The sequence below is a fragment of a genome, unplaced genomic scaffold, assembly GCF_019419815.1.
Source record: "Pyrus x bretschneideri cultivar Hongxiangsu unplaced genomic scaffold, Pyrus_bretschneideri_v1 Contig13, whole genome shotgun sequence".
Taxonomy (NCBI): domain Eukaryota; kingdom Viridiplantae; phylum Streptophyta; class Magnoliopsida; order Rosales; family Rosaceae; genus Pyrus; species Pyrus x bretschneideri.
The window spans coordinates 3941522-3952214 of record NW_025999424.1 but is presented as its reverse complement, the minus strand read 5'-3'; the positions used below and the strand labels follow the sequence as shown (position 1 = coordinate 3952214).

At 38.3% G+C, this 10693-nt stretch overlaps 1 protein-coding gene and 1 pseudogene across 1 annotated transcript; one reads left to right on the top strand and one right to left on the bottom strand.

The window, feature by feature from the left end:
• Window positions 1-1913: 1913 nt before the first annotated feature.
• On the top strand, window positions 1914-6557 carry LOC103941947 (annotated as a pseudogene).
• Window positions 6558-6739: 182 nt separating this feature from the next.
• Window positions 6740-8900, bottom strand: LOC103941948 (transcription initiation factor TFIID subunit 8). The gene is made up of 2 exons (XM_009352148.3): window positions 8602-8900; window positions 6740-8217 (listed from the first exon to the last, which is right to left on the bottom strand). Exon 2 carries the CDS (start codon window positions 8093-8095, stop codon window positions 6962-6964), a length of 1134 nt encoding a protein of 377 aa, XP_009350423.2. The 5' UTR covers window positions 8096-8217; window positions 8602-8900; the 3' UTR covers window positions 6740-6961.
• Between the last annotated feature and the right edge of the window lie 1793 nt (window positions 8901-10693).

The following is a 10693-nucleotide window of genomic DNA, read 5'->3' as shown; positions in this document are numbered from 1 at the left end:
TCTTAAAAGAAGAAAAAAAAGAAGTGACTATTTGTCAAACCGCTTAGCAGTCAATATGGCTATTTAGCAGGAGTTCCTGCTAATTGTTCAGCAGCCAATCAAAGTGGTGCAAATAATTGTATTCTAACTATGTTGTATGACATGAATGATGGTAAAAATGGTCTTGTGGTAATAATCAAAAGAATTATGTAGTTGTTTATGACAATTTTGACTTAATTTGTGGCGATGCGTTACAATATTATGGAGTATTGAATACTTCACCAAAAATTAAGTGACGGGGTATTTAATATTTGAGTAAATTGCCGTTTGGTTTCATAAACTAGTATTCCAGTTGAAATTGACTATCTAGACTATTTTTTTGGTTATATTTGAAATTAGCCAATTAATCTCTCATTGTCAGATTTTCATCCACTTTATCGCTGAATACTAGCCTGTGACCAATATGTGATTCACTCTTGAGAGTAAAGTTGTGCTAGTATTTGATGGCACAGTGAGTGATAGTTCACCAAATCTGACGGTCAGAAGGTCATTGGCTAATATCAAATAGTTCTCAAAGTCAATTTACCAAAAAACTAATTTGAGAGATCAATATCAACTAGAATAATAGTTCAAGAGGTCAAACACCAATTTATCCTTCACTTAATTTGTAGTTTCCTATGTCAAGTTGTCATCGAAACATCAAGAGGTTTCAGATTATCTAGAGGAGGATAGCTTGGTAAATTGGCTAGGGAAATGGCTGGAAATGTGGTTTTATTAGGCTTGGCGAGCTGCTTTCCAGTACATTAATCCACTTTCTTATTTCTTCCACCCTCTGACAAATCCACATGCTTATGTAGATACAGGTCCTGCCCTTCCAGACCCACACACATGGAAGTGGGGAGAAAAATTGAACAAACCACATCTGTGATCTGACCCACCCATTTCACATCGATCTCTCCCACCTCTTTCCCACCCTCTCCTTCCTCATACCTTATTATCCTAATTCTCTTTTATTAGGGGTTTTAAATGTAAATGACTCACTTGTACAAGCATTAATTCTACCATAACAATATGGCACTTATTTCTTATGATTTCTAATTGTTTTTAATAGAGAAAGACTAACATTGAAGAATTACTTAATTAAGAGGGTTGAGATCCCAATTCTTATGTTTTTTAAATTATAAGTTCTGAAAACTGTGTCATTTTCTTTAAATAATCCTAGCTGCAACTCTCATTTTAATTTGTTTCTAAAACCCTGCCTCTTTCTACAAAATTAGGTGTGATCACATTAGCAAAAGTATTGCGTTCTCATTGTATGTACTTAAGTTTGAATTTTGCATTTTGATAAAAGAGTAGTCAAATTAGCTAAAATAGTATGTTCTTATGTACTCAAATTTGAATTCTTTTCCCGATAATTTAGACTAAACTATAATATTAATTTAATGACACAAAAAACTTCTCTCTCGTGATATAATATAAAAGGTAATCACCAATTCTCATTCTTTGCCAAACTGATATCGAGCACTGCATATATAACAAATACAACCACAAACCCTCTTATGTGTGTGTGTCTGTGTGTGTGTGTCTATATATGCCTGCCTTCCCTAGAGAGAGCCAAAGGACAAGTTATTCTTTTGTGCTGTGTGAGAAAACCCAAAAGATAAGAAAAAATAAAAGGACATTTCTTCTTGGGTCTGCAGAACTTAATCCGTCTGCTCTGGCCAGCGCATTCTTTGATAGATAGTAGTCCTCCTCCTTACTCCTTACAACTCCTTGGAAGGTGGGGTTGCTGTGGGTGATTGTTGAGTGTTGGGTCCCTTCCCATATGTCTCTTTTTTTCCTTTTGGTTTTGCAGGCGAATATTGTCTCCCTTGTTCTGTGAAACCCAAAAACCGAATTTCATTTATTTTTATATATTCCATAGGTAAGGGACTTTTTTGTGATCAATTACCATGTCTCTTATTCTCTCCTCTTTTTTTCTATACAAAAACTTTAGAGAAAATCCAAGAAAAAGAAGATTATTAATATATAGTGAGAAAAAAACTCAATGCAGCTTGTGTAACTAGCTAGAAGAATGGTGACTCGAGCAAAAAACTCAGACAAAAATTTGTCGTTTTTGGCTAGACAGAAAATCAGTATTGTTTTTGAAACTGTTATGTTTTTTGGGGTCGTGTAAAATTCTTGAAACCAATTATTTATAAGCGTTTTGCTGCCCGCAATTTGCAGAAATGGAAGTTTCAAAGGTGTGAGCTGGTGGTTTGTCAAGCAAGAGGGGAAGGAGGTGGAAGTGAAGATGTCTGCAAAGATTCTGCATTCTCTAAAGGATGAGAGCCGGGATCTCCATAAGCAAATTGGGTGCATGAGTGGAATTTTTCAGCTCTTTGATCGCCACCATTTCCTCGCCGGCCGGCGTATCAATGGCCAGAACCACAAGAGACTCCCTCCAGGTATTTCTTATTTCTACCATTTGATTGAAAGTGCAGTTAAGCTCAACGCAGTTCTAGAAAAAGTGCTTTTAGTAAAAACTAAAAAAACCATTGGTTTTGTAAATGAGGAGAAGTTGGATTCTTATTAATGGGGCTTCTTTTGATTTACTATTTCCTTTTGCGAATGATTTACATCAGCTCATGAATGTAAAGACTTATTGAATCTGATCAAATTTAAGTAATAAATAGTTTACAGAAAGATAATGCTAAGAAGACTAAATTTTATAAACTAAGACATAGTAATTGATAATTAGATTATTACTTAAGCGCTGAGCAAATTGTTAATAACATGTTTATTTTTATTTTTATTAATATGCATTTATAGTTTCATAATACATGTATAATGTATTTATATATTTTGACTCTTTTTTTTTTTTTTTCAGGTGAGAATTGCGACCACGCAGTAGAACCAAGAGCAGTGCAGAAAGCTACCGTAAGAATTCAGAACTTAATCACATTAGCGGACTTAAAGTTTAATTAGAAGTCTGACTCTCAATCTTTTGATTAGATTAAGGAGAACATTCATTACATGCATTTTGGAATTGCAGGAAAAAAATCGAAAAAAGGCGGTGAAAGAGAAACAACGAAACTCCACAGAATCATCGAAAACCACTGTTGCTTCTTCTACGTGTTCATCTAGCTTCTCGTCTCTTGAACATCAAAAGGCAGCTGAGCAAGAACCATCTTTGTCCAGCCGAACCATTTCCAACGACAAACACGCTCGGGACCTATCTCTGAACCAACCAAATGTTTTGATGCACATACGCCGGCAATCTGTTGATCTGCAAGATCTTGTCAAATACTCAACGTACAGAGAAGCCCGTGGTATTTCAGTTAAACCTGCAGCTAAAGATGGAGCTGGTCATGCATTGACGTACATTGACTCCCCGAGGCCTTCACCAATAAAATCCACCAACCCAAGGGTTTCTGGTGGTAATGAGTCATTTCAAGTTCCTGGAAAGCTTCGGGTCGCACCTTTGAGTTCAAATGAAGAGAAGGACTGGCTGGTACACATTTTGTACCAAAAGATGCTCGGAGGTTCTCTTATGATGGAAGAGAGTCACGCGATGCATCAAAATCCACCGTAAAACTCAGAGAAATCCCAAGGCTTTCTTTGGACAGCAAAGAACGTTCCACAAGGAGGGGTTGTAACCCAGAAACAAAAGCAAATTACTTCATCAAGGATCTGCAGAGAGAATACGGGAACAGCAACAAAATGCTTGACCTGCAGCATGAACCTGGAAGCGCTAAAATACCGTCTAATGTAGTTGCAAAGTTGATGGGACTGGATCTATCAGATTCCGTGTCAACCACTGATAGTCCATTAAGGCTGATTAATACTGGCACATCTGATAGATCTGATCCCTTCTCAAGATCATCAAGAGCAACCACTGAAAACAAGCAAGATATTTTTTCCGGAATACTCCTTGTGAATACCAAGAAAGACTTCAGCTCACCCCAGAGGAGAAGTACTGATTCAGTCATGAAGCCCACCTCGAATTCTAAGTTTCCAATAGAAACAGCTCCTTGGAGGCAGCCGCAAAGAAGCAAAGGTTCTCAACGATCAGCTTTCAAGCATCAAGAAGAACCAACAAAAGCTCCAAACTCATCATCTTCAGTATATGGTGAAATGGAGAAAAGGCTAGCAGATCTTGAGTTTAAAAAATCAGGAAAGGATCTCAGAGCTCTTAAACAAATACTTGAAGCGATGCAGAAGACGAAAGGAATGACAGATACAAGAAAGGATCACGCCTTAAATTTTGCATCTCAAATAAGCAACGAAAGCATTTCCTCTGACAGCACAGTAAATGCAAGCCAGAGAAATCTACAAAGTAAAATATCAGTTCCTGCCACGGCCAAGGGTTCCCTATCTCCAAAGAGTTATAAATCACCCATCGTCATAATGAAACCAGCTAAACTCATTGATAAAACCCACAGCTCTGCTTCCATGGTGGATTCCATGAATGACACGTTAGGTCTTCGGAAGCTTCGGACTAGTGACCCTGGTGATAACAGAAGGGATTGGTCGACAAGAATACAGCCAAAGATCCGACACCAAGGAACAATCATGTCAGAGATCCTTTCAATCGACACCTTCATTCCATTGATGATAATTCTAACGCAAGAACTTTGAAATCTGCACAAAAACCAAGGCATCGCAAACTATGAGTGAAGAAAAAGTCATCAGCTCAAGTAGGAGTTCAAAAATCACGAGCCCGAAAATGCAACAGAGAAGACTTGGATTGGAGAAGCAATCTCCTCCAAGCACGCCATCATTGAATTCAAGCATGACCAGAAGACAACACACTAGGCAGTCATTAGAAGCAACCACCCCAGGTAGAAAACTTGGGCATAAGACACCCAGTTTGCATCAAAGTAATGCGCAACTGAGGGAGACTAGCACCAAGATGAGAGAGATGAGTCATCACGATGATTCCACTTCACAGCAATCTGGAAGCACCATCAGCTTGACCTCGCACACAGACACAGCCGCAAGCGTTCACCAATCAGATAGGATCACAGGCACGCATTTCCAGCAGCATAACCAAAAAATAAAGGTAAGGGTGTCCCACTTCTCATTCATTCCTGTAAGTTATTTCTTATCTGGGTTGACAGATGTTCTGTTTTCTCTTTCCCACAGCACCCAGCAGTGGGGTTGATTGATGACAGGTCAACGGCAGAAACTAGGAAAGCTTCTTCTGAACAACCAAGCCCTGTCTCTGTTCTTGATTCTACATTCTATCGCGATGACTCACCATCTCCAGTGAAGAAGATATCAAATGCCTTCAAAGGTATAGTTCTTGTGCAACTGATCCCTTATATGTGGTATAGAATGCACAACTCGTTTATATTAAATTTCCTCAAATTTCTTGCTGCAGACGATGAAGCACAAATTCTGGATATAGCAGGGTATGACCCAATGAACCAAGCTCTGTTATTCAACAACACAATGCCCAGTCCTGGGGCAGAAATTGATCATAAAAGATTAGAGAACCTGATTCAGAATCATCGATGCAATGAGCAGGACACACAAGGACCCCATCACGGGTCCCCTCTGTGACAGTACAAATCCAGACCACATGTACATTTCAGAAATACTGCTGGCATCGGTATTCTGGAATATCTCGAATCTCCCTGGACAACCAGTGAGCTCCACACATCAGACCACCTGATCAACCCTAATTTGTTCCTTGCACTGGAAGATATCAGAACAAATACAATGCCTTCTGATCTCCAGCCCAAACCTGATGAGAAACTTCAAAGAAAACTAGTATTTGAGGTTGTTAATGAATTCCTTGTTCAAAAACTAGTGGTGGAAGATTCTTTGAAGCAGTGGTTCCCACCACACAAGCTGCCCGATGGGAAACCAAGAAGTCAGCAGCTTCTGAAAGAATTGTGTTCAGAGGTTGATCAGCTACAAAGAAAGAACTTGAATGGCAGCCTGGATGACGAGGATGAAAGTTTGAGAAACATCTTGTTGGAAGATTTCACAGGATCAAGCAAAGAATTGGACAGAGTGTGACAGTGAAATTCCAGGTGTAGTGTTGGATGTTGAGCGATTGATCTTTAAAGAGTTGATAAATGAAATTGTGAGTGGTGATTCAGTTGGCCTGCATGGTTGGTCCAGTGGGCGTTGCAGGCAACTGTTTTCTGAGAAGGGGCTGTGCTAACATTGATTTCAAAAACTCAACCGGCAGCTTGGATGACGATGAAGGTAGTTTGTGAAGCATCATGTCTGAAGCTTTGAGCGGTGATGACATAGCTGGTTTGCATAATTAGTCTGGTAGGCATTGCAGGCTTGCCAAGAAGGAGCAGTTGAGAACATTGATTTTTTCCTTCTAAAAGAATTATTCTAAGTCTTAATCGTTTCCTTGTTGTCCTTTTCTTCTTTTGTTTTTCTTTTCCAGCTTTGGTTGGAAAGAACAGGAGAGGGGGGAGTATTTTATATACATTTCACAATAATCCTTTAGTTTTATCTTCTGTAAAGCCACAAATAACTACTGATAAAATTTCTGCTATTCTCTAACATGTAAACCTTTGATAGAGGACATAGATCTATAATACAATTATGGTGTATGCATATTTCTCTTCCAACTTCTTGTTCCAGTTATGCACAATTTATTGAACTGGAAAACACATTAACCTTTTAGTAGTCTATAATTATGAAACTAAACATAAATTTGACTCTGTTCCGTTAACATATTGATAGAGCAACAAGTACACAACAGATGAGGAATAATACTTGTGCGCGCATTCAGAGTAGAACCACTAAATAACGAAAACAAAAGAATTTGTATTAGAAATAATCATTAACTGGGTGTATCACTGCAACTGACACTAACATACCTTTAAACTTGTTAAAGTGGGAAAATTCCCTCCGGAATTGTGTAATACCCATTCTACAATGTCCAGATGCAGACAACACTATGCGAGCCCGCTTCCATTGCTAGTATCCTAAAACAAGTGTACGAATTCTAGTCGAAAAACAACCTAATTTACAACTCAGCAAGCTCCTCTTGGTTTTCCATGGAATCCTTCAGAATCTTCTCAGCCCTCCTTTTCTTTACATCCTTCTCATTTTCTCTTTCAAACCAGGAATCAGTTTTCTGAAAGCCCTTGTTGTGTGGGCTCGAATGAAACATAGTACCAAAGGACTTCTTCGCGGTTCCAACCTTAAATTGCACAATTGGTCTCCTGCTCAAAAGAATCTCTTTCCGCCCCTCCTCTGATTCACACGATCCACTCTTCACTGCTTCAATAGCTGGAGCAAAGGTCTCCAGCAGTGAAGACTGATTCAGGACATGGTTCTCAGCAACAACATTTCGTGCTGTGGCTTCACTTGAAAGTTTAGCTGGAAGAGCAACATGAGATACTTCTGTCTCCCCATATTGCAGAGGTGTAGCAAGAAAAGGGTTACTTTCTCTTGCTTGTTTTGCCTTATCAGCATCTTCAGGGCCAACAGAAGGTCCCTCCAACCCATTGCATAAAAGCCTCCGCTGCAAATTATACAGAGACCGCTCCACATTTCTCTGTTGTTTTTCTTGCTCAATCATATCAGTGTGAGGTTCTATAGCTCTCTCATTGGATATTGTTGACTGGGCATATGTATGTGATTCAGGAAAAGCAGGCAACCAACTAGGTATATGCTCTCCAGGCGTCTCTACCCCTCTTTGCCAAAAACTAGGAGTCAGCTTTCGGTCCTTAACAACAGGGAATTGAGGAATAGAGTAGGCAAATGGAATATGCTCAGTTTCAGTAACATACTGAGCAATTTCCCTAACCGTCCCCGAACTTGCAAGACAATGATCAACGTCTGAAGCACCTATAAATCCCTGCACCACGCCCAAATCTTCCAACCCTTGAATGATATCAAAAACATTACATTCCACTCTTCCAGCTAAATTAGCATATAAATGCGCAGTCTTCCCGATGTTATGAATGTACTGAACAGCAACATCAGAAAGTGTTTCGAGAGCAGACAACTGGAATGTCTGAAACCCCACTATCTCACATACTTGCACTACAGCAATCTTCGCAATTGATTTTGCAAATTCATCACCGCTCGATATTCTCTGCATTCTATTGTGTTGTTCATGCTCTCTTCCACTCTCCCCACCCCCATTGGTCATATTCAAACCCTCATATCAGGCCACCCAATGTAGTATATTCAAAACCAACATTCTTGGTGAAAGTCCCCGTAAACCCACATTATCTACCCGCAAAAAATCATCGATTATGCCTCCGTTTATCCCTACGAAAATGCAAGTAAAAACAACATAAGATTCAAAATAGAAAAAACTTATCCCTACACAGACAAGAAAACCCGAATACAAATACGAAAAATGGAAAAAGAACTTCACTGAGCTGGTCCTGATACAAAGATTTGACTTTTTTTTCGTTTCGTTTAGGAAATCTTTTCTCAGCAAAAGGGAGCTTCCAATCAATGGAACTACTAGCCGTTACAAATTATTTGAAAAATTGGAAGTAGACAAAGAAACCAAATGGATCAAAGCTTAATTTTCTGGAGCTTTCTAACAAACCCTGAAACTTCTAACTAGGAATTGAAATCAAACCAACTGAATTGAAAAATAGGCGGAAGTGAAAGAAAGAGCGAAACTTAGAGGCGGAGGCTTACCGGTGAAGTCCACGCTTTTACGATCCAATAGAATCACCGGCGGAGCAGAGGCTGAGCTCAGAGATACGGCGACGCTCGTACCACCATTCGATCCGATTTGCGAACGAGCAAAAGAAAAAAAGAGAGAGAGAGAGAGAGAGAGAGAGATTGAAGTTTGGGATTGGGCTAAACCCTAGAAAAACCTCTGGATCGAGAGGGACGTTGAATCTTGAATGGGAGTTTGGGAGCTTTCAAGTTTGTTAATACTTGCGAGCGAGAAGAAGGGAATCGAAGGGGGGAGAGAGAGGGAGAGAGAGAGGCTTTTGTACGACTTGTCGTTTTTAGAGCGAGGACTTGAAGAGCTTTGCAACAAGTAGTATAATATTGTTTTTTTATTTTTTTATTTTTTTATGAGTTTCGTTCTTGTTGATGAGTTTTCTAATTACTTGTTTTTACTCACAAAAAGCTGCCATTATATAAATTGAGTACTAATTTTCGCTCTCATTTTATCCTCCTGCATTCTTTCTCTACCAACGAAAAGTGTAGGATAAAGAAGGATGAGTGCAGAAATTATTTTAATAAATTCATAACTCATTTGAACATCGATTAATTGGATTCTAATTGTTAGTTGGATCAAATTCCGCAATCATTAGTCATCAATTTTAAGTCGTCTGAACAATTGTTAATAAAGCCAATTTTGTTCAATTTTCTTCGGTACCTAGAAGCACCAAGTGCCAACATTTTTTAAGTTGTTGGATTAAAAGGTTGAATTTGTTCTAAAACGGTCAATTGTGGAATGACACTCAATGCATGTTGTACCGAGGAAAAACTGCAATTTTGCCCTCAAATTCTCACCAACACTACTAGGGTAGAAAGATGTGAACTATGATAAAAAAAACAAATCAAAACTTGACGACCAGTGACGCCAGATTGAAGAAAACAAGATCAAAAAGTATGAATGGTTTTGGATTCACGGGAACTATAAAAAGAACAGGAAGTACGAATTAACTTTCTTTTTACTACTGCTTTGCCAGAAATGACCAGATCGACTTCACTTCTCTAGGTTTTGTAATTTTGTTTGTTTTGTTTGGTAAAACCTCTTTTCTTGGTTATTATGCGCCAACTGCATGGAGCAGTGCTACCACTGTCCTGCACCTCCTGTAAAGTACTGAACTATGATATCTATGTAAAACAAATTAATCAGGGAGGCAACACATAAAGCTTTTGCAGTTCTAACTACTTGTAGTACTGCTCATCTACTCGTGATGAAGGCCTTTTATCTTAACTAACCAAATTCATTCACAAATATGTATATCGTGTTATGGTGAAAATTCTATAATACACCTGTGGATCCTATATTCTGGTGCATTGAATGGTTCGATTTTGAGAATTTTAATCTAACCGTTTAGACACTGCATCTCATACACAAGTTATTGTAGAAATGGAATGGTTTATGCATACCCTTTTTCTTTCTTTATTTTCTTTCTTTACTTTCTTTGGATTTTGACAATCTCAATCTAGTCGTTCAAACACTGGTGCATCTCATACACGAGTGTATTGTAGAAAGGGAAATGACTTCTCAGTTGGTATATATAGGCTTCACACTTTGACCTTTGAAGAGGCTTAGTGAATCTTTTGGTTTGTTGATTATCCAACATACGTTGGATTCTGCCAACAGAAAAAATTATTGTATTTAGAACAAATTGTATGTATATTGAGTTCTTGCACCACAAGTAATAAAACTTCTTTTATAAAGGATTGTGCCAAATTTGGTTCTTATTAATGCCTTTGCATGTTAAGGACTTTACTTGTTTCTCGACGGTGGACCAAAAACTACCAAGATGGGGTTAAATATAAACTGGTTATATTCAAGCACACTACTTCAGTCACTCACAACAGAAAGCAAAAACAGTAAGCGATAATAACAATATGTATAAGTAACTAAAATTAAAATTGATATTCTTTTAATACCAGATTCAAATTATCTGCACTAGTACTCCAACATACAGGTAATAACCAACACAAAACACTCATAACGCTTAGCTATATAACTAGCATACATATATATAATTATGTTGTTGGATCTTGTGTATGTGATGTTGACACTAGCTAT